The sequence below is a fragment of the Stenella coeruleoalba genome (genome assembly GCF_951394435.1).
Source record: "Stenella coeruleoalba genome assembly, chromosome: 6".
Classification (NCBI taxonomy): domain Eukaryota; kingdom Metazoa; phylum Chordata; class Mammalia; order Artiodactyla; family Delphinidae; genus Stenella; species Stenella coeruleoalba.
Genome location: NC_137151.1, coordinates 97,002,275 through 97,027,940, shown reverse-complemented (window position 1 = coordinate 97,027,940; position 25,666 = coordinate 97,002,275). Strand labels below are relative to the sequence as shown.

General features: G+C 36.6%; 1 protein-coding gene across 2 annotated transcripts in view; it reads right to left on the bottom strand.

Annotated features, from left to right (window-relative positions):
- Positions 1-25,666, bottom strand: part of PARD3B (par-3 family cell polarity regulator beta) — a 1,038,680-nt gene that overhangs the window by 896,137 nt on the left and 116,877 nt on the right. For both annotated transcript variants that reach the window (XM_079924321.1, XM_079924322.1), the window contains exon 2: positions 13,490-13,591. In XM_079924321.1, the coding sequence (XP_079780447.1) occupies positions 13,490-13,591 (102 nt within the window). The remainder of the gene's footprint in view (positions 1-13,489; positions 13,592-25,666) is intronic.

The window sequence follows — 25,666 nt, the reverse complement described above, 5'->3', positions numbered from 1 at the left end:
TTCTTGAAACATGCCGACTTGATAAATTTTCTGTTTTTGTGTGTATACACAAAAGATACTAAAGTTTAAAATTAAAACTTGGCCAACCAAGCATTCCATATATTCATGCATTATATGAGCACAAGATGCATCTCAGATTGAAGCCTCATGTCAAGTGCAAAACATTTCGCCCATTATGTTCAGTCACTGCAGTTACATACTTAACTTCCTTAAATAGTAGTTTCCACTTGGGGAAGAGACATCTAACTAGTTTGAGTGTTTATGACTTTGACACTAGGTCTCCCTAAGGAAATGTCAACATTACTTTATCATTTTTCGCTATCACTTTCTTATTCATATTATTCTTTGTTGCTTCTTTTCTTTTGATGCGTATCACAGCATTTCTTTTTTCCAAGTCATCAGCACACTGAAACTGCAAATTATTTTTCTAACCAGTCACATTCATTCCCCCACCCCCAGCACATACACAACATTCTTATAAATCTGTCTGGAGTCTTTTCCCTCATTTAGCCTTCAGACTTCCTAAATACACCTAAATAGTCCATGTAGTCTGGGGAAAAGGGCAAGTTCTGCAGCTTGTTCAGAGAACTCTGATTATAACTGCCATGTAGCTCCTTAAGAATGATCATGATTTAAATGTCAATAGAAAGACCACTGTTTTTATACTACATGGATATGAAATGCATTGACTATATCACAAAAAAAAAATATTCCCCATGTCCATGCTCTGAGCACTCTCACTGCCTTAGTGACAGAAAAAAATCCCCATTTGGCCCCATTTAGGGGCTCAGGGCACCTTGGCAGTCTCTGCGCTGCCCTTGCTACACAAAGGTACCTCTTTAAAACCTGAGTAAGGGAAAGGAGGAGATGAACCATACATCAGGTCAAGGCCCCCCATCTCTCTCCAGATGATTTGAGAAAACTATGATAAATACCAAAGGTCTTCACGGCTTAAGGGAAGCTGGAGTATCACCCACCTTATTGTCTCATGCCATTGGAGAATTACTTAGATTACTATACTGCACTCCAAGTTCTGGCAAATTTCTTAAACTGCCTGAGTTCTGTTTTGTTTTTTAATTTGTTTGCTTTAAATATTTGCTTCAGTTTCTTGATGTAAATATTGTATCTAGTTAAAGAGAAATCCCAATATTTCAAGATTAGCACCAAATGTTTATTGCATGTTGTTAAAATAAAAGTTAGGAAGACTAGATCAAGAAAAGATTCCTGGGAAAGACAGCCTTTGTGTTCCTCTGTAAGACACACAATCGACTTAACTACTTAAGTTTTAAGTATCTAAGAAAGCCAAAACCAGAACTCTTCCTGATTTCCTTATCCCTAAAATATTAGTTGTGCATATATACTTTTTGAAAGAATTAGTAAAGTGAGAATTTATAGGAAACATAAAACTAATAGTTTAATATCATGAATTATTTCCTTCTAGGAAAAATGTAAACAACAATCATGGGTAATAAAGAATTTAAAGAAAATATAATTCTCACTAACTGGAAAAATTCCCAATTAATCTCGCCTATTCAATCAAAGTCAGGCAAACCAACTAATTGAAATATACATTTTAACCTTAGGGGTTTAATTCTTTCACCAACAATTCAAAAAATTCTGAAAGGAAGAAACCAAATAACTTGGCATAACTATGAAATAAATTAAGACAACTTTTCAAATTCACATATAGAACATATATAGAACTAAAAGAGGAAAGAACAAATACACCCCAACCAAGCAGGAATAAAAAAGTGTAAAAGTGGAGCCCAAACTCCTATAATTGTGGGTAACAACTGGGAAACTTTAATCTGTGAGTCACAGAAAAATGCAACTGAAACAGGCTTGAATATAAGGTAATAAATGGCTCATGTAATTGGGCGTCCCAATTAGGATGAACTTCAAGAGTTGACTAAGTCCACTGGCTCAGAGGCCACGTCCCTGAGACCCCCTGGGTGTTGGCTCTCCTCCCATGATGGTTTCTACCTCATGCTGGAAGCTGTAGGATTGCAGTGGTTCCAAGCCTCAGAATAGGACAGAATTCAGAGGAAACTTCTCCCACGTGATAAAAAGAGCTTTCCCAGAAGGCCTCAGCTTACCTCTCCTTGAGCATCTTTGGCCCAAACAGAATCACATCACCATTCTCAAAGTACAGTTGACCTTTGAAGAACAAGAGTTTGAACTGTGCTGGTCCACTTACACATGTTTTTTTTCCCCCTAGTAAATGTACAGAAAACTACCTGATCCACAGTTGGTTGAATCCTTAGATGTGGAACCACAAACACAGAGGCCAACTATGGGACTTGAGAATTGATGGATATTGGTATCTGTGGTGGGTCCTGGAATCAACCCCCCACAGATATGGAGGGATGACTGTAATCACTGGTACAGGGAACTGGATCACAGATGAAGGCCCACAAGACTCACCCTTAGAGGTGGGTGGTCATATGAAAAAAAACTATGTGAGGAAGAGACAGACCTGAACAGAACTGGAGTTGCCCTAGGAAGGAGAGAGTAGGAATGGATGCTGGGTAAGCAGACAACACTGCACAATAATCAGCTACACAGGCCGACCCCGTATTTCTAGACTGAAACGCATGCCTCATAGGCTTATAGTTGACCTGTAGATGGTCTGATTAAACTCCAAACCTAAAAGAAGAATTCCTGGCAAATGTCTGCTCAACTGTTGCTTACATAGTCTCAATGGCCAAAAGCCCATGCTTTATAAAGCAGCACACGCTTCACTGAAGGACTAAGTGTTATATTGAGCTGAAATACATTTCCTTACAACTTCTTTGGCCCAACTTCTTGGGACAGCAATAAGTGAATTTATTCCTTCTTTTCTACGATCATCCAGATATCTGAGGACAGTCAGCAGGCTCCCTTCAATCTTCAAGTGCATCCAGGTTCTGCAGTATTAGCAACATGAGGTAATTCCAATAAATCACCCCAGAGCTTTGTAAAATTTGTATTTAAAGAATGGGCTACTTAGAACACCACATGACATCATGTTAGGTTCATTTCAAACTAATACACAGTGGCTACACTCAGCTAGCCATCTAGAAAATCAAGTTCTCACCCTGTTATCAATTACGGACTATTAGATGCTTCAACTTTTTGTCTATATACAGCTGCATATTTCGCATTGGTGAGCTATGAGAACCATCTCAAATCATGTTATCTTGCAGTCTTTCTGGTCTGCTTATGGTTAAGAATTATGTAAATATGTGTTTCACTTGTAACGTATTTTGAATTGAGATTAATCAAGATATTAAATACGAACAGGCTTCTGTGCTATTTTCCTCCTCTGATTAAAGTCTGCACAAGGAGGCTTTCTTCTTTATTGCTAAGGAAATGTCACTTGATCCTTCAAAATTGATTCATAACATCAAAAGAAGGGAAGCTAAAAAGAGAACTTAAAGCAGCAAATAATAAAGTTCAGGAATCCTGCCGAAACTCTGAGTGAAGCTTCGATATTCATGATGGGGAAGTGCGCTTCATCTTTAAACAGAAAAATACATACTTCTAGGACTTTAAAAAGCTTCAATTAAAAAATTTAAGGAAATTAAACATCCTTATTTACTAAAAATTTATCTGTAGACCTAAGTCATCTGTAAATGTAATTTGAACAAGTACCTCAATAGAAGTGTTATAAACATTAATGTGATTTCAAGAGCAGCCCCCCAAAAGTCCATTACAATGTAGCCAGTTAATAAGATACAGTGAGTTTGAGCGCCTGGAAATAGAAGAACCAGCAAGGTAAAAGGTTAACTAAGAGTTTGGTACAGAGCTATTCCCATGAAACTGCTGAATAGATAATATCTCTTGGTGAAAATACCAAGGAGCTACATAGTTGCTTAAGCTTCATGGGCCACCTGTCAGTACTGAGCATACATCCCTGTTGACCTGTTTCATTTTGTTTCTTAAATCATGAGATTCCAGGTATTCAGGTGTTTTTCTTTCCATAGCTTTATCTTATTTCTTGAGATCTCTCTTACCCTAAAAGAGAGACACCCCACCTCCTTCAAAGAGGCACCTAGATCCTTTCCATTTTAAGAAACCTGTTAATCATTAAGAACTAAGTAGTGAACACACACACTCAAATGTTATCAAGGTTCCAGAATCGTGGAAGGTCTGGGAAATTGTCATTATACTGTAGTTTATGCCTTCCTTGTGTGTTACTTGGAAGCTCTGATATCTTTGCTTCCCACCCATTAAATTTCTAAGGGTAAATTCAATCTTCCTCCTTTGAGTTACCTGTCTCTCCCTGTTATTCTCACCTCTGTCCTCTTTCCTAGTGAAAGAGGTCCCTTCCCCCTCATTGAACACCTCACTGGATGACAAGAAGAGAAGACTGTTCTCTTTTCCCATAACCAGCCTCCTCCTCCTTCCAAACTTCTCTCCCATTCCTCTCCTCTGGCTCACTCTTCTTACATCATGGCAAGTCCCTCCTGGACTACAAGTAAACATTTGCTTAAATACCTCCGGACAGCTGCTACAGTGAATAAGGGCAAAAGTGCTAATATTCGCTCGGTACAACATACTTCAAAGTGTTACCAGGTACTTAATTTCATTTGATCCTCCTACCAACTGTGTGTGGTTGGTGGGACAGCAGTAGATGATTTTCAAAATGAGAAAAGTGAGGTTGAAAGAGGTTAGAGTAATAATATGAAAAACCTGGACTCCAACTGCCAAAGCCCCAAGCTCTGCCACATAACACTCTAGAATATTGTTTTAGTAAAGCTGATTCAGCTAGACACTCAGGGGACGCAACCTGATTAAATTGATACACACTTACCTATTGATGATGTGGTGCTCAATCAGTACTCAGAGGCCTCTATCATTTTTCAAAGAGGATGTTTTATAACTTAAGTAGCTTTGTATTTGGTGTAATTTCAGGTACCTTAATGAGATTGCCATTTGTACCTTATATAATCAAAAGTAGACGTATTTAAAAAATAATAATAATGGTCACATAACTCTTGGGCATAGATACACCTATACAAATAACCTCAAAAGAAGCTATTGCAAGAGAGAACACTAGTAGAACTGGGTCCCATAACATATGGCTAAAGGCATGCTGTAAAGAAAGAAATGCTCATTGATTTTTTTTTTAGAAATACATTTTTAGCTCTAAGGAAAGGATTATTATAATCTCTAGTTTTATTGCCTTTTTCCCTCCAAATTTGAAGTTTTACACATATGTCAAAAATTTTCTTATGTTTTACTTTTGACTGTACTCAAATGCCTAGCTAAATTAACAGCACTATCAAGCTTGATAATTTCTTTCTAACCCCAGTGAAAGCTTTGCACCACAGATGTGCACAGCAAACAAGCACACTCAGATCAAGTATACACACTCCCCACACACACACATCTGCACACAGATTCTCCCTCTCATTCACTCACACACACACTATTGTTGCCAACCAAGGAAGTTGCAGAAGGCACCAGGCCATCACCTGGATTACTTGGCTTTCAGTTACTCTCTCCCAACACCATTTGTCTTTGCCATAATAAGATCACAAAGGCATTGATTCCAAAGTGCTCCTCTGGGATTGAAACATGCCTACAAACTGCATCCTAATAAAACATTTAAAAGACACAACATAGTTTGGTGGAAGAAAAAAGATGGACAATTAAACCTTCAATTCCAGTTATAACTACCACTAACTGAAATCAAACATGTTTATTAAACACCAAACCACAGGTAAGAAGTCCAGGTGTTAAATAATTGAAAAGACTATCCCAATCCTAAAGGAGTATACAAGGCATTTGGAGAGACAAAACTAAGACTTAAGAAGTTAAACCATAATACAATTCTTCAGAATTTCAAGATGGTAATGGATAAATGTTACTAGGCAATAATATATTTTTTAAAAGACTGCTCAATGATTTCTATAAAATCAGAGTGACAGAGAATTCATTCAGAATTAGGACAGTCTGCAAACAAACTAGAAAAAAAATACAATTTGACCTGGATCTTGAAAGATTGCTAAGAACTGAGCAGCAAGAATACAGTCTTTACATGTATAAAGAATGTTATAATTTCCACTGTATTTTCACATACAACTTCTCAACCTTAACAACGACGCTGTGGAAAAAGTTATCATTAATCACTCATTTCATCAAGGGAAAAAACTAGCATTTAGAGTAGTTAAATGACTTGCTCAAGACCTGAAAATATTTATACATATACTTATTCACTCAGTTCAGTTATGAGGTACCAGGCACCTGGAACAACAGCAGTGAACAAAACCCAAGACGCTCTCCTCGTGGAGCTTCCATTCTGTAACATACAGAATGACTCTTGGACAAGCAGGGTGTAGGGCAAGGACACGCCAGACCAGTGGAACATTAAGCAAGCCATGGAGCAAGAAAGCACATGGTACCTAAGAGAATAGTCAGTACCGTAATTTCTTTCTTGTTGAGATTTGAGAAGGTTGAGTTTGAGGAAGATAGTTTGGAGGGATTCTGAGGCCTCTGAACACAATGTATGGCCATGAGCTCTAGCCTTGCTTTAGTATACACTGGAAGGAATGGTATCACTTAAGCAATACTTTAAGAATAATGTAACCTACGTTAATAAAAGTAGTAATATGTTCATTATAATAGCACCTAACACTTATTGATGACTCACTACAAGCCAGGAACCCTCCTAAACACTTCATGTATTAACTTGTAAAATTAGTACTATTTTAGCTCCAAGTGCCCATGAGGAAACTAAGGACAAGAAGATTAAGTAAGTTGCCCAAAGCCAACAGATAGCAGAGCCAAGAGATGAACTGACTCTGCCTGTCCAGAATCCAAACTCTCAGCCACTCTGTGTCCCAGTGCACCTGTGGCAAAGAATAGTTGAAGGGTGTAGAGGGAGAGAAAAGTCTACAAATTCCTTATCAACTAAGTAACTCGGCCTGAGACTTTATTTTAGATTTAAATGTGGTAGCTGCAGACATGCAAAGAGAGGAACATGAATCATGTTAAAAGAATAAACTGGATTAGATATTTTTTAAATAACTGCAAGTTCAAGCCTGGAAGACTAGGAGACTATGCTCTTATTGACAGGAATAAGGAAGTGAGTGGAGGAAACCAACTTGGAGCAGGAAATTGAGCAGTTTTGATCCGAACCAGATGTTATCAGGATCCCAGGGAGGAAATGCAGAACTGGACTCAGCAAAGAAATCAGCTGGAAATATGGAGCCCTGTAACCTATTCTTGGTTCAGATATTTCTCCTTTGCAAGATGATGGGGTTAGGGTACATGACTGCTGAGGTCTCTTCTGGTTCTATAATTCTGTAATTTTGTAATTCTATAAGCAGAGAGTACTCTTTAAAAGTTTGAGATGGAATTTCTTGGTCAAGATAATCCTTTTGGACTTCTGCACTTATTTCTGAAATATTCTCTGAACTTCCTCCCAAAGTGCTTTCAAAACTTCAACAACTGTGAGCCAAAGAAAAACAACCCCAAAATACCATATTCTGATTTGTTAAAAATCAAGGGCTTGAAATAGGTGTTTCTCCTTGAAATGGAATTTTAACAGGCAAAATTAGGACTGAAAAATGAAGTAATTAATACAGGACTTTTTTTTTTTTAAGGAGTCTAATTTAGAATCCTCTATCCCCAGAAAAACACAATACATCTCAAACTGTTCAACTACATACTGCAAAAGTCATATACTTTATTACCACTAGCCAATAACCTTGCAACCAGTGAACAGGAAGATGGGAAGAAGTCTAAACAAAAACAGTTTTTTTACAAATGCAAAGATTTTGCTTTAGCCCTTCTAAAACTTACAAAAGCATACGTAATCATCAGTATGGTTACTGACCATGAAGAAATGACAACCACTAGTTGAAATATAAACCCTGGTTGTACTCTCCACGACTGTGTCTGTGGGTTGTACTAAAAATACAGTAAAAATACATCATCAGGAAGTATGTCCTGTGAGCTGGTTTCTAGATAGCTGGGGACTCCACAAGAGGGCAACAGAGTGTTCTCAGAAAAAAATGTGGGCTTAAGGACTGAGTGTCTGCTTTTAGGTCACTAGTTCACTGTGCGAACCAGTCTACAGTTCAAAACCACATTAGATCCCTGAATGCTTCTTGTACTATTAAACAATATGTCCTGATAAAAGCATTCTCATTTTAAAATTAGTCATATTGGCACTTTCAGTTCTCAAATATTAATCTAAATGTTTTATCATATCTTCCTATAAAACTATTAAACAATGTAATAACATTTAAACAAATTTAAGGTTTTTAAAAAAAGTTAAAATGTACTATAAAATAGTTTGATATTTTAGTATTTAAATTTTAAACATTTAATGGTTAAATCAAAACACACAGGTAAAAACTGCACTAATCACACTATCAAAATATTATTATTGATGTAACAGTTAACATTTGAGTGCTTAACTATATACCATACTGGACTTAAAAGTTTTTATAGTTTATGTCGTTTTCCTACACTGACCCTGTAAAACTAACTTATGTCCATTTTACAAATGGGCAAATCAAGAGTGAAGAAACATGCCCAAGCACACACAACTAATAAGGGATAAAGCTGAACTGAAACTGTAGTATCTGAGGACCAGATTTCACAGGTGACCCAGGGGGCCAACCTGCCCTCGCTGGAGTCCAGGAAAACCACTGGCGCCTCTCCAAAATGAACCCCTATGAGAGTCAAAGACAGAAACATTCTCCCCATGCACTTTACCACGTAATTTTACTTTCGTATATTTAATAAAACCATGGCAGTAATCCAGTTTACATAATAGAAGTTATACATTGCCATATTTCAGTATTGTATTGCAATTGTGTTCTACAACCAACTCAAGAAATAATAAAGACAATTAACTAGGAAAACAATCATTAAACAAGTGCAATACTCAGAGGTTCTCACACTCGAAAAATATGAGTGAACATTAAGCGTTGCAGTGGCTTATTAAGCATCAGTCTTCAGATTTCTTAGAGCCTTTACATATTGCAACGAGAAACTGATGAGTATTACACAGCTCTTGGGTATGGCATTGAAATGACTGGCATACAAGAAAGACAATAGCCTAACTACCAAAATGTTTAACATCCAGGGCCCCAAAGAGTGAAGGCTCACCCAATAAATTAAGAATCAATTTGTGATAGATTCTGGAAGGAATGCAAAGAGCAATCAACTGATCTGAAGTATATTTTCCTTGTCCTACAGGATATTAAAAGCTGAGTTAGTATTAAACTTGAGAAGACCATCATCACTTTAAAAGTTTAAAATAGGATAAGAGACAGTGTATTACCGTCCTATTGCTGCTATAACAAATCACCTCAAACTTATTGAATTCAAACAAGGCAAATTTATCTTACAGTTCTGGAGAAGTCTGAAATGGCTCTCATTGGGCTAAAATCAAGGTGTCAGCAGGGCTGTGCTCTGACTACAGGACAAGCTGTTCCCTTGCCTTTTCCAGCTTCCAGAAGCTGCCTACATTCTTTGGCTGCATTTTCAAAGCCAGCATTGTCCCGTTGATACTTTCTCACACTGTATGTCTCTAACCCTGACTCCCCTGCCTTCCTCTTTTATTTATAAGGATCCTTGTGTTTACATGTAAATATTCCAAGATAATCTCCTCATTTTAAGGTCTTTCACTTAATTACACCTTCAAAGACCCTTTGCTATGTAATATAGATACTCACAGGTTCTGAGCATTAGGATGTCTAATGTCTAATTAGAACATCTTTGGGGGCCCTCCCTACCGCAAATAGCACAGAATATAGTGTCCTGCATATAGTGCACACTATATATGTGAAACTGCACATAACGGTTAGACTCCAAATGTATTCTACTAGTCCATTTGGAATTAAACTGTACCTGTAACCCAGATCCTGGAAAAGGAGCTACGAAAGACCGCAACAGGGGTAGAACTGGCAGGACTTTGCACTAAATTAGATGCAGGCTGCAGGCACAGAGAGCTGGAGTTAACCATACATGCATGGCATACTAGTTCTGAATTAATTTTGTTATTCTCCATAGTCCTATTACATATCTTTTCTTAACTATGGTGGTAACTGTGTAAAAGTTTATGATTGATGAATTTTCATAATTAGAAATCACACATAGAGGGCTTCCCTGGTGGCGCAGTGGTTGAGAGTCCGCCTGCCAATGCAGGGGACACGGATTCGTGCCCCGGTCCGGGAAGATCCCACATGCCGCAGAGTGGGTGGGCCCGTGAGCCATGGCCGCTGAGCCTGCGCGTCCGGAGCCTGTGCTCCGCAACGGGAGAGGCCACAACAGTGAGAGGCCCACGTACCGCAAAGAAAAAAAAAAAAGAAATCACATATACAAACACCCAACACACTGCCTTGGCGTATTGTAGAAGAACAAAATAGAGTGTGAAAATTTAAATTCTAGGTTCCAGAGGCTGAATCTGCCACTTACTACCTGTGTGATCTTCGGCAAGTGACTTTCAATTTCTGTGTTCTCAGAAATTAAAAATGGGGATCATACATAGCTCTTGCCTGCAGAGTTGCTCTAAAGATATGTAAGTGCCAGAGCCATTCTGGGCCACTGTCAGCGTTCAATGAAATGTTAAGTCATTATTGGGTGAACTAAGTCAGTAGCCTTGAGCATCCAGAGAAGAGACATGCATGTAAAGTTGTCAATTCCTAGTTATCCCATAGAACTTGAAGCAGACTGATACATAAACCTGAAGAAACTTGAGAATGACGGTCACAAATAGTTAAGTTTTAGCACCACATTTTGCACAAATACTAGTTATCATAACATGCAAAATGCCAAAGCTGCTCCAGTAATATTTTGGCAAAATACAGGCTAGAAATAGTGCAACATGGCAAAAACTTGTTTCTCCTGTGAAGGGGCTCTCATGGGAAATCAAGTTAAAATAAAACAAAACCTGCCCAAAGAGACACCGCATATGCATTATGCACTGTGTTGGCCAAAGGAATAACAGAAGACCACTTGCAGCACCAGAAATTTTGAGAGTCATTTAAATCTATTAGCCCCTTGACTGATTTTTAAGTAGAATACCATCTAACCTCTAACTTCAGTCTCTACTGAAGTGTACTGGTTGGCTTTTTCATACACTACATAAACGGCTTCAGCCTACACTGCTTTCCGATTCTAAGTTTCTGTTTTTCCTGCCTCATCCTTTCCAGCTAGGCCTTCAGTGGTTCCTAATGGTGTTTCTCAACTGCAGTCAGAGTCTTTCCTAGAGCTGAGGTATGTGAGCTTTAGCACAAGGATTACGTACATCCACCCATGTCTCTCTGCACTTCCTTCTCCATAAATTCTAAATGTAAGAGATGATTAGGTAACCAATTTGAAAAAGAGGAGAATTGTAGTTTTATCCAAGCTCAATACTATCTCAAAGGATCTTGGGAGAGTTTGAAATGTCACTAAACAACCACAAGCATCATATAAAATTACTGCTTAATCTAAAATGACAAAAGGTTAAAAGGGCTGGCAGAAACTTCTTTCCACACTAGACAAATGGACTATAAGGAAGTTAAGACTGCAGAGAGAATGTCAGAAAAAAATAAATAAATAAGTAATGCTGTTTTTTTCACTTACGTTATTTTAAAAAATTAAAAATGGGAGTACAATTATTTCTGGTAATATCAAAAGTGTAAATTCTTACCAACTCTGAAGAACAATACCAATTAGGCTTCATGTAGCTGTGTTAAAGCAGATTAAAGGAATGGGTAAACCTGTACCCAAACAGTACTAATTCTTTGCTAGGATTTTAACTGATCATCTCACTTTTCTACCTCATTTAGTAATGGTGGTGAAGTCCTTTTAAAAAAGGTTATACATAATAAAGCTGTTTCTGTGTCTAGTAAATGAATTATGGTTACAAAGTACAATGCCAAGGTAGTTAAAAATCATTCTCTATAGGACAAATGATTTCCCTGGGCACTGTTCATGGAATCATCCATTCTGGAAAGAGCTCTTGGACGAGGCTGGGGTAAGACATTTTCTTCAGCCCCTTCTTAAACCTGCCACATTTCAGCTTTTCATTTTAATACACTGGACTTCAGTGACACTGGAGATGGGAAGACCTTCTTCATTAATAAACAACCCAAATACCTAGAGTATTTCTAAGGAAGAAGGTAGCTGTAGAGAAGAAAAAAGTAAAAAAGGGGAAAACAGAAGTGAAAGTCCTCCTCTTGTGTCGTGAAGGTAAATACTACATTATTTACCAGGAGACCAAAAAATAAGAAGTGTGCATCAAAATCACAAACAGCAAGAATCAACTGCAGAGAGGAAAGCTTTCTTTTTTGCTCTAACTCAAGTGTTCTTTGAGAATCCAGTTTGGATAAAATATTGTACCCGATATTATTAATACAAGGATCAAAAGGGAATTAATATCTCCCAGTCTGTGCCCTCTAGGAGCTTACAATCTATTTCGGGAGATAAGTTCCTTATGAAATGGCTAATTAAAATGCAAAGCAAATGAGAGTTGAATTCCAACAGAAAACAGGGAAAATAAATGTACAGAATGTCTGCAAAGACTAATGTAAATTTCAATGGTCCAAAAAGATCTTATGGGAAAGGAAAAATGCAAATTTTATCTAAGTTCAATAAAGCAGTTATTTATATTCCAATCCAGTTGATTAAAACACACAAATACCCCTACCCCACCGCCCCGAGATCACATAAAAATACGGAGAAACGTGTTTACAGACTTAAATTAGCCTAGTACTAAGAGCCTAAGGATGCACAGCAGAAGAAACTTAGAAGCAAGGATCTTTCAGGGAAAGCTGCAGTTCAATTCTGGAGAACACATTAGCCATTGATCAGAGAGCCCCAACACAGATGCAGTGAAAAACGATATATCTCAACAGCATAAGCCAGTGTATTGCATCTGAAGAGTTTAGTTTTACACCTTTTTCAGTTTAGCATCAGAAGATTAATGCCATTAAAACAAGGTAATTGCAATGGGATTATTCGCAAGTAAGTGGCAAAACATGTTCAAACTTTTTGAAATATTCAAGTCAGCGTATTTCACTGTAGCAATAAAAACAAAAACTACCACTCAAGATAGTTGCTTGCCAGCTACTTTAAGGAAAATCTTCACCACAGTTCTTCCCAAGACTTTGCTCTCCACTATATACTCTCCTTTGAAACACATTCAAATCTCAGGCATTAAATTGAATATTAACGGGCCAAGAATAAACTCCAGAGCCAACAATGACAATGAGAACTCCAACAGCTTCAGAGCCTGACACTAATTTACTGAGGCGTATCAGGAACTCTTGGGAATGAAGTATCTGCTAATTAGACCACCATGAACAGACTCCCAAACCTTGACAAAGTTTTTCCCAGCATCTGATGATGAACTGTGATTTATGGGCTGTCTAGGTAAAACTCGAACAGATGGTATCTTTTAACAATAATTGACACATGAGTTTGTTAAGGATCTCAATCTCTGGAAAAACATGTGGCTCTACAGAGGAAAACAAAGAAGAACATTTTTAGAGTCATCTACCTTATCTTTGTCTTCCACGACATCTGCCAAGACATCATCTGGATCCAGGATTCCTCCATCTGTGTATTCTAAGTGATGAATCTTCACCCAGTACCCAGGATCCTGTGGTAGAATAACCAAGAAGTTTCATGACTAAAACTTTTTTAAAAATGTAAAATACATTTTAATTTTTAAAATAGACTCCTTAAAAATATGCTCTAGCAATAATAAAAGTTTTAAACACCTAAAACAAATGTTATCTGTTTATTGGGATAAATCTGTGGCATGTTTATCCTGTTTAACTTAAGTCAGTCAATGTATACATATTTTATCCGTTTTCCTGGAAGATAAATTGCAATGGAAAAATAAATTGCCCCAGCCTTTTGTAAAGCATATTCAAGGAATTTTGAATAACCTTCACTTTAGGTAATCCCAAGAATAATCTGGACAAAGAAAGATCTTCTCAAGGGTACTTTCTGAAATTGGGGATTCGAAATTCAAACAGATTCCTAAAGCTGTAGGAAAAAAATCATAAGGCAGAAATCTGTGATGGTAATAACTATCACCTCAGATATACAAATGCAATGAGAGGACCAACATCCTCTTCAACTCTTTTTATCTCTGTGCTGTGCACATATTCTCAACTCTAAGATTGGCGATGACATCTGGAGCAAGAACTCCAGCATGGATTTCCAGTCCCTGAAGCACGGCAGCAACTAGAACAATGTTCACAGTCAAACAGGGGCGGAGGGTGGTGGGCATCGCTGAATTGAGGTAGTGATTTAGGAGATTTCCAAGTATTGCTTTTTAAAAATTGCTTAGGAGTGTAAAGCTTAAGGAAAGGAATTACTTTCTCAAAATTTGATATGTAGCTAGATACTCTGCTCTGATCCAGCTCAGTTACTTATATACTGCCTATTTCTGGAAAAGATATGAAAGTGATCCATTATGACAATAAGAACATGAATCAATGAATGAAGAAAAACATTAGTACAGTTTTTTCCAGAATACCCAAGCTATAATCAATTTGGTTCTGTGATGCTTAGGAAGTCCCTCAATGTGGGAAACTTTTGAGCTATGGGCACCCGGTATCCACTATAGGAATAGATACCAGTTTGCGAGAAGACATAACAGTTTTCCTGGGATAAAGCTCTAAACCTTTACTACATGAATCTTTGTAAAGGGTAAGCCCTAATATAACCCTCAGAATTCAATTGTAATTTTGGAAAAACTAATAGAAATGGTTGCTATTTAGCCTTCACTGTAGCTGTCCCCCAGTAAAAGGCAAGGACATACTATTAAATAATAATATTTTAAATTTTATTGTATTTATTTTTTTATACAGCAGGTTCTTATTAGGTATCCATTTTATACATATTAGTGTGTATATGTCAATCCCAATCTCCCAATTCATCAATAATAATTCTTTTAAAACAACTATTCAGAGGGCTACTGATATGCGGCTCAAGTACACAGCTTTTCAGTAATCAACTTGATAAAGTGATAGGCTTAAAATATCTGAAGGAATCCTCCTTAGGTAATCTTTCAACATTTCAAAATTCAGTTTTCTATAGAGCATCTAAAGAGCTTTAAGATTCCAAATAGAATGAAAGGAATTTATTTTGTTTCTAATACTAGGCTTATAGGTGGAAACACTAATGATTTATTAAGAAACAGCCCAATTCTATTTTGCCCACATAGAGATCACAAAGATATAAGCAGTGACTATACAACCAAGTAAGAAAAGCATCCATAGCTCTGATTCTTTAATCAAAGAGCTCTGCCAACACAAGGATAATTGTGCTATAAAAGGTAAGCTAAGTACAGCAGACTAGATTCTAAATAGTGAAGATACTCTGGTAGACAAAACACTGGAATATACAGAAAAGAGAGCAAAATAAAACTGCCCCCACAATCTTTCGGAATTGTTATCTTTTTTAGTCTGGCCATGCTACAAGCAATGTACTTCTCCAAATCTACGCAGGACTTCTGGCTGAAACCTATAGAATATTGCATTTTTCCTTATAAAAAATTCTTCTTACATAGTGTTCCATTTCATTAATTTCCAGAGTTGGGTTCTGATATATTATAGCTGTACAGATGAAATCTGTTGATTGTAACCATGTTTATAAAAGGTGATGTATTCTAAAGAGTGTGCTTTTTTATATTCAATCTTTTAAAATCAGACATCAAGTTGTCTGCTTTCTTCTCATACTGTTTGGAAAAGCAGATTTTATCACCTGAGACTAAGGTAAACCCCCAACGACTGCGGTATAAGGTATACCTCTCTTCCTGCCCAGAGAGATGAAAACCAAAGACTCAGATTTAAACTAGGGAAACTCAGGAAATAGCAGGGGACAGGATCTGATCAGTGGCAAAGGGGACAGCAGACAAGTTGGCAGCAAGATGGGTTGTTAAGTCACATAGCATTCCTCCCTCACACACACTTGTAGGATCTAAGACCTGGAAATCAGGCACAGGAGTTGAAACTAAGATATTTATCTCCAGTTTTGATTCAAAAGAGTACAGAACTTAAGTTTTACAAACTTATAATCAAGTGAAAAAGTAATCTGATACATTTTGGAATCGTATATTCAAATTCAATCTGAAAAAAGATTTTAAGTGAGCTACATGGTGCCAGAACATAAGACGACTCTTTGCAATTTTAACTCTGTTCTACACTGGAATGTATAAAATGGCTTTATCAAAGGAAAGAGTAGGCCAATGACGAGCACGCATCTAACACTGAACAAAAACTGACAAGCTGTGTGAAAGCAGTCTCAGAGTTAATATTTCACACATCAAGAGAGGTATATCAACACAGTATGTACCAACTGTGATTTTGTCCCCACGGCGTTTTGGCCATGGTGCTATAGATCATTTTAACAAAGTACACACAATATTAGCAGCCAACAAGCCATCATAAGACCATAAATTTACCCTGACTACTTTATGCATGTAAAAATTTCAACCATTACATCACAGTCAACATTTTGCGTTTCATTTACTTGGTTTTATTACCACCATGAATAAAACTGATCAAACATGAAAAGATGTTCACATATATGTCTTCGTTCACCCAATTAATCACTTGGAAAAGTTTACTCTATTTTTCATAATAGTGACATTTAATCTACCTTTATATTGTACGAATATCTATAATATGCATAACTTTTAAATTATTTTGAAAATAAAGTATGTCTGCTATGCAATAAATAGTATTACTTACACTCCTAGATCATTTAAGTATTGAAAAATAACATAATATACATTATGTTTCCTCTACTTCTGATAGTAGCTTATCCATTTTTTAAGTAATGCAGTTAACTTAAACCCTACTGGAATTTGGAAACTAAAAATAGTCTACAAGGATGAATTGGAAAATGGAAAAAAAAAAAAAAAGGTATGCACTATGGAAAGAAGACAGTTACAGGGTACTTTTAATGATCAATGTAGAAATTGTTCCAAACACGTATTGATATTACCAGCAACAAATATCTTTCACTGTGGGCAGATGACATAAAATTTGACCCCATACCCTAGAAAATGTATAGTACCCAAAGTTTCAAAGAATAGTAAACTTCCATCTGCAATGCGTAGAGGAGTAGACTGGAAAGCCAGATACTACAATGTTGTGACTACCAAGCACTGAGATTATGTCAATGATCAAGAGAGGGTTTCTCAGCAAAATGCCTCTGGTACAAGAGAAAAGTAGCCTGCGTGGCAGCAAGGTCCCAAAGTGAGGAGGAGAGTGCTGTGAAGGAAAAGCCAAAAGGTGGCAAAGGGCTGTGTTTATGAGTGGGCTGTGTTTACAGTGCTCAATAATGTAACTAGGTTCTTGGTGGCTTCACGTTTTCACAAGAAAAATCTTACCCACTGGAACATAAGAATAATTATAAAATGGAAGTTAATAGAAAATTAGAATTTTCCTTGTAGAATTTAACTTCATGAACTTGGTGGGATGTATCCATAAAATGAGATTTCACCATTTTCATCATTATCTTCATCATTATAGCAGATCATTTGTTTTAGTGCCTACTACAGGCCAGGTGCAATAGGCACTGCGTGTTTTATAGGGTTAACTCGTTTATCTTCCAACAGCCTCATCAAATAGTTATCAACCCATTTTACAGATGAGGAAAACAAGGCATGAGTAGGTGAACTGACTTACCGAAGGTCAAATGCTTCCTAGACAGCAGAGCCAAGGTGCATTTTTTTAAACATAGAAAATCTTTTAGATTAAAGAACTTAACAAAAAGCACAATTACCCAAGAAGGGGATCAGATCCATTTCTATCTACTAAGTATATGGATCCACGCAAGTCGTCATTACTCTGGGCCTCTGTTGCTTCATCATTAGTGAACCTGGAGGCTCTATGGCCCTCTGCATAGGGCACCACACGGAGGTCAAAGTGTAGAGGACACAAAGGGGCAATAATGGAAGGCCCCAGAGCCTTTGTGTTAGTGTATCCAGTGTTTCACAAGTGAGAGAAGCTTCAGAGCATAACTGCTCATAATCATGAAATCAAAGGTTTGGGAAGCAGTGGGGAAAAAAAGAGTAGAAAGGGAGCTTGAGGTGTCAGGTTGGATAGAGAATTATGAAGCTTTTATGTGCATGCACATTTTAACTAACTACTTCTATCATAATCCTCTGGGGTTACTCTCCCTTCTACCCAAGACCAAAAGAGAACCAGATGCCCCAGAATGCACCCAGGAAACACTGCAGTCAGAGCAGGCCTGGAGACTACTGGGACAGGCAGAGAGCAGGAGTCTCTGAATAACCAACCACAGACAGTGTAGGGAAGAAGAGTTCCCAAAAATGATGCCTGAGCAAAACCTAGCAGAGCAGTACTGACACCTGAAAGGAAAGAATTAAGCCAGAAAGAGCAGTACTGACTACAGAGATTATTATGAGCTGGCCCTGACTTCAGAAAAGGCCTCCACCTTACTGAGATACATCAAGCACAAACTTGAGACAAGATTAGGAGGGGAATATGAGCTGATGTCACTTTAATCAAGTATGTTTCCAAAGAATGGGACCAAGGGTTTTTATGCTGGGCTGCAAGTAATAATACCTGGTGAATTCAACAACAGAATTATAAACTTCAATTTATATATAAAGTGAAGGTGAGTCAATCAATCTGTAAGTTCATTTCCAGTTTTAAAAATCTATGATCCTACAAACAGAAATTTGACATTGCCATGCTAACATCAGATAAAGGAGACTTTAAGAAATATTACTAAAGGTAAAGAGGGACATTTCTTAATGATATAAGGATCAATCCAACTGGAAGAAAACAATTCTAAATCTGCATTACACAACATAACTTTAATACATATACTGCAAAAATGGACAGATATTTAAAAAATACACAAATTCACAATCACAGTGGGAGACTTTTGATAGGAAATAAAAGTCAGTAAAATATAAATCATCTGAACAGCACAGTTAACAAAGTAACCTCATCTATTTATATCACATATATACAAAACATTATACCACAAAAGACTAGAAAACACATTCTTTACAAGTACACATGGAATATATACCAAATTTCAGAAGTCTGGAATCATTCAGAATATGATCTCTGATCATAGTGGAATCAATTACAGAGAGAGATCTCGAAAATGCCTGGCTGTTTGGAAATTAAGAAATAAAGTTATGAATAATACATACATAAAAGATAAATGCAGTTAGAAAATAGTTTATAACTTAAAAATAATTAAAATAACAAAAAATGTGGGATGCAGCTAAAGCAGTGCCCAATGGAACAGTTATAGCCTTTACTGCACATATTAGCAAAACAGAAAAGCTAAAGTCAAGAAGCTAGAAAAGAACAGCAAAGACAGAAGGAAGGAAATAAAGAGCAAAATAATCAATGAGTTAATAAATATAAAACAAATATAAATCGAAGTTGGTTCTATAAGTGCCTTGATAAAATTGATAAATACCTAGCAAGACTGATAAAGAAAAAAAGAGAAAACATAAATTTCCAGTATTAAGAAGGAAAAAGATAAACAATACCATCATAGATCTCACAGTAAGATGATACTGCAAAAACTTTTAGACCTCTAAAATTGACAACTTATATAAAATAAGCAAATTCTTTGAAAAATATAACTTGCCAAAACTGACAATAAAAAGAGAAAATATACTGGAAAACAATACAGAGGTTCCTTAAAAAACTAAAAATAGAGCTACTATATGATCCAGCAATCCCACTCCTGGGCATATATCCAGAAAAGATGAATACTAATTCAAAAAGATGATACATGTACCCCAATGTTCATACCATCACTATTTACAATAGCCAAGACATGGAAGCAACCTAAGTGTCCGCTGACAGATGAATGGACAAAAGAGATGTGGTATATGTATACAATGGAATACTACTCAGCCATAAAAAAAGAATGAAATATTGCCATACGCAGCAACAATGGATAACCCTAGAGACTATCATACTAAGTGAAATAAACCAGAGAAAGACAAATATATGATATCGCTTACATGTGGAATCTAAAAAGTAATACAAATGAACTTATTTACAGAACAGAAACAGACTCACAGTCATAGAAAATAAACTTATGATTACCAAAGGGGAAAGTGGGAGGGGAGAGATAAAATAGGATTATAGTATCAACAGATACACACCATTATATATAAAATAGATAAACAAGGATTTACTGTACAGCACAGGAAAACTATATTCAGTATCTTGTAGTAACCTATAATGGAAAAGAATCTGAAAAACGTATATATGTATAATTGAATCACATTGCTGTATACCTGAAACTAACAGAATATTGTAAATCTACTTCAAGAAAAAAATATATATAAATTAAAAACAATTTAAAAAATGAATCTACTATCTTAAAATATTCCCATAAAGAAAATATCAGGTTCATATTACTTCACAGATAAAATCTTCCTAATGTTTAAGGAAGAAATAGTGTCGATAAAATATTTCTGAAAACTAGAAAAAGACTTTTCCCATCTCATTTTATGAGGACAGCATGACATTGATAACCAACACCTTACAAGGACATTACAAGAAAATTATAAAAATTTGCGTATGGACACATATCCAAAACTCTTAAATAAAACATTTGTAAATCAAATTCAGTGATGTTTATAAAGAATACATCATAACCAAGTGAGATTTATTCCAGTAATGCAAGAGTGGCTGAAAATCAACCAAGGTTATTCACCAAATTAATCGGGGAGAATAAGGATAAAAATTATATGATCACCACAATGAATGTAACACAAGCAGGTGAGAATATTTACCACCAATTCACAATACCTTCTTAGCAAACAAGGTGAACCTTTAACTAAACAAGGCAAGAAAAAAAATTTTTAAGGGTAACAATTATAATAGCATCAAAAATATCAAATATTTAGGAATAAGTCTAACAAAAATGTGTAAACCGTCTTATGCTAAACCACAAAATATTAGGAAAAATTAAAGAAGTGTTTCATGGATTGAAAGGCTCAGAAGTGTGAAGATTTTGATCCTGCCCAAATTGATAAGGTTAGGGTTAGGATTGTGAGGATTTGGGACACTCAGAATTCTCAGACCCTAACGATATAAGTATAAATTTATACAGTTATTTTGGAAAATACTGGCAGTATCTGAACAACAGAACACTGCATAGAGCTGAACATAAACATCCACATAGCTTTGTAATTCCACTCCCAGGTATGTATCCAGAAGAAATGAGTATATAGAATTACCAAAAGACACATAGTGGAACATTCATAGCAGGATTATTCCTAATATTTAAAAATCTGGAAATAACGCAAATATTCATCACCAGTAGAATGGACAAATACCATGTCCATGCAATGGAATACCAAACATCAACACGAATAAACAAACTACAATTTTACACAACAATGTGGGTGAACCTCACAACACAGCATTGATCAAAAAGAGACTAATACCAAAAGAATTACATACTATATAATTCCATGTATAATAAGCTCAAAAACAGGCTGTACTAATTCACAGTGTTAGAAGTCAGGAGACTGGTTACCCATGAAGAGGAGAAGGGCAGCGAGTGAAAGATACACAAAGGGGCTTCTGGAGCAATATTCTATTTCTTGATGTGTATGCTGGCTACACTTATTTGTACACTTTTCTGTATTTGTGTTATACTTCTAAAACTTTACATAACAATGAAGCTGTGACAAAGCGAGAGAGAGGCATGGACATATATATACTACCAAACGTAAGGTAGATAGCTAGTGGGAAGCAGCCGCATAGCACAGGGAGATCAGTTCGGTGCTTTGTGACCGCCTGGAGGGGTGGGATAGGGAGGGTGGGAGGGAGGGAGACGCAAGAGGGGAGAGATATGGGAACATATGTATATGTATAACTGATTCACTTTGTTATAAAGCAGAAACTAACACACCATTGTAAAGCAATTATACCCCAATAAAGATGTTAAAAAAAAAAAGAAACTTTTTACTTCAAAAACTGATTTCTTTTTTCAAACTGAAATACCCAGTGGTTCCCTTCACACACGACATCTCTACAGATAAACAAATACAGATCACTAAAAAGCTGTTTAGAACAAGTTTCCTTAGAAGTAAAAGAACAAATCCTAAGGCAAATAAATGTAGGAGTCCCCACAGATGGGGAAGCCAGATTACCCCACCAACAGAACAGGCAACTCAGTGACCACCAGTTACTCAAAACCTCTAAGACCTACAGAGGTGGCTTAGTGCACCACGGGCTTCAATGAGCTGACAGTGTGACAAGTCAGTGAGAAATGTTACACGTGTCTCAGGCTGTGATAGAGGTACTGTGTCCAGAACAGAACAGGTAATAATCTCATCCTATGCTAACGTGGTCACCCCACATTTAAAATAGGTTTTCAAATTTTATTGAGATAATTATTAACAAGCTGGAGAGCATGCATATGGGGTTCCGTGGAACTAGGGCAGCCCCCTCATCAAAACACATAATTTAGGTTTGTTTAAACAAAGGGAAAAATTTCACAATTTCAAACACAGTAGGGCCACAGTTTACAAGGCACTGAGCTCTTGATACTCAATAAGGCAAAAATCTCTTATGGTTAAAATTATCTTTGAAAATCTTTCAGGTTAGTCTCCAATATGATATCTTCCTATCCCTTTTCAGTCAGTCTAACACTACTTATTTTTCATCCAGGACTAGAACATATTATCACCTTTTCAGTTAAGCACCAAAGTATCTGGATTATGTTGGAAATCATTTTCTGTGAAAATGCTTATCTTAAGTATTTAGAATCACACTCAGGCCAGAGATAGACTCACTACCATAAGCACATGTGAACTGAAACAACAGAGGTGGTAGCAGAGTCTCTCATTTCATGCTTCCTCTGGGATATGTGCTCATTGCTCATACAAGTTACGTTAGCTATTGATACATTACGCAACTTATCCCCCTTTTTCCTTGGTTGAGCTTTTACAGACGAATCTGTGAAATTTAAATGACTGTATGAGACTCATCAAATCCAAAGGCTGTTACATACAAGAAAGATTTGACTTGTTCTGTACTGCTCCAAAAAAGTTACATAAAGAAAAGAGACGTAGCATAAGAAAGAGCTTCTAAAAAGAGCTATCCGAGAGCAGAGTGCTAGAGGAAAGAGCTAGAGGTTATGACAGTTACTTGTAGAATGCTGTAAACCTTCTTCATTCATTCATAGAAAGATGCACACACAATTGATAGTATCTGTCAAAAACAGTCTTTGGAGTTATTGTAAAAGACATCAACATCATAGCAGCAAGAAATTCTGGATTTAATTGGTTGTATCAAGTAAAGCTTGAGTTGCATGAATTTGTGTTCTCAAATTCTTATTAAAATTCCTGGTAGAGTATGATGAAATAGTGAGCTCTCCACTCCCATAAGGAGTCAAGTAAAGGCTAGACAGCCCTATCTCAAGGATGCTGTAGGATAACAAATGGGAACTGTGTGATCCTGAAGATGCCTTCCATCTCTCAAACCAACAGCTTCTAGAAATTCAAAGGTCCTTAGGTCTTGGAATCTACACCTAGAGAAACTTCTTGAACGAAGACATTTCTGCTATATCAGAAGAATGTTTTCAGTAGCTCAGCATAATTCCAGTGATTGTGCATCTCCAAGCAGGAAGTCCATGAGCCAAACACCTTTAATATCCCAATGCATCAGTTATTTTAGTATCTTGCTGTGTAACCTAAAATTTCACTGATTTATTAACAAATTTCAGAAAAAGGTCCTCCATCCCCAAAGTAAAAGAATTATGCTGGTAGAGGGAAAAAAAAAAACCCTGAGAATTTTATATTGCAGTCTGATTGGGAACTTGCAAACATGGAAGGACCAACTGTATCACACCATCTAACACGTGGAACTTGAGCATCAACAGATTTTGATATACAAAGGTCATGCCACAAGGAAGGTAGCTGGCTTGTGATACACAATTCTCAACAAATTAGTCTCAGCATTAAAGCCCCACAATTCCAAGGGAAATTCTCAATTTTATCTCATAATCCAAGTTTTGATAATATTACTCATTCTTTTCAAGCAGAAAGAAAAAGATTTAAGCATGAAGACATAAACTTCATTTGCTAGTTCATGTATCAACTAAATATTAATCACTCCATGTCATTTTTCATTCAGCTTTGTGAAGTAACCATAATCTCAGCAATTTTCTTTATTACAAAAGACTTTAAAGGTTCATTTTTCATCATGGGATTAACCTAAACTCATGAGGAAAAACATTCCAGATACCTAATTATTTTTGAACAAAAGACAAATTTTAATTATTTTCAAATCTGCTGCCTACATCATCACAGCATACTCTCTTTATATGAATGGGGAAATTTCCTTTTCCTATGGATCTAAGAGTGAGTTAAATGCATAAAAGTATACTCCTTATGTAAATCTTCAGGATTAAATACACTGTAATCATAAAATGAAACATTTTATCAGGAAAATCAAATGTTAAGTCCGAAATCAACAAAAATTACACCTTTAATTGAATTATCTATTTTGAAAGATTCCCTGTATGAAAGATTTTTAAAACATTAAACCATTATAATTTAATAACACTGAAACACAATGTTTCAAAATAATTTTAAAGAAAACAGCTGATTTTTTCAAATCCTGTTTTCCATTAATTGTTTTCAAATGAAATTTTATAGTCCAAAGACCTGGATGCCAAGGTTTTAGAAGCTTGTGTGGTCCAAAGGAATGCAGAGCCTACAGCCAAAGAATGGAAGTGGCCAGGTCTCCAAAGAGAAGGACAAATAATTTTTTTAAAGAAGTTATTTCATCATAAAACCCTAAAAAGTATTCTGCTACAAAATGAATTTTTTTAACATTTTTTATATATTTATTTTATTATTTTTTTGGCTGCGTTGCGTCTTCATAGCTGCACGCGGGCTTTCTCTAGTTGCAGCAAGCAGGGGCTACTCTTCATTGTGGTGCACGGGCTTCTCATCGCAGTGGCTCCTCTTGTTGCAGAGCACGGGCTTCAGTAGTTGTAGCACGTGGGCTCAGTAATTGTCGCTAGCAGGCTCTAGAGCACAGGCTCAGTAGTTGTGGTGCACGGGCTTAGCTGCTCCGCAGCATGTGGGATCTTCCCGGACCAGGACGCAAACCCGTGTCCCCTGCATTGGCAGGCGGATTCCTAACCACTGTGCCACCAGGAAAGCCCCAAAATGAAGTTTAATAAGAATTTGAGAATGCAAATTCGTACAACTCAAGCTTTACTTAATATAACCAATTATATCCAAACTTCCTTGCAGCTATGATGCTAGCATCTTTTACGATAACTCCAAAGAACACCTGTGTCGGATACTGCCAATTGTGTGTGCATATTTATGTATACGAATGAATGAAGGTTTAAAGTATTCTACACGTAACCACCATATCCTCTAGCTCTCTTCTCTAACACAAAGTTTTATGTTCCATCATTGAAGAAATTAAGACATAGAAAATTTTAATTTACATCAGAAGAGGTACTGTTGGCAGTGTTTCTAAAAATAAGTTAACTTTAAGATAAACATGAAGACCTCATCAACTTTATTCCCAACCACTGCTTGTAAAATGTGTTTTCTGTATGGCAGTGATAGGAGTGGTGAAGAATTACCCGTCTCTGATTTTCAAAAGTATTTGGTTACTACTGCCCACTCCTGTTAGCTTTGTTTCTCCAACAGGGTCATTCCTCCAGA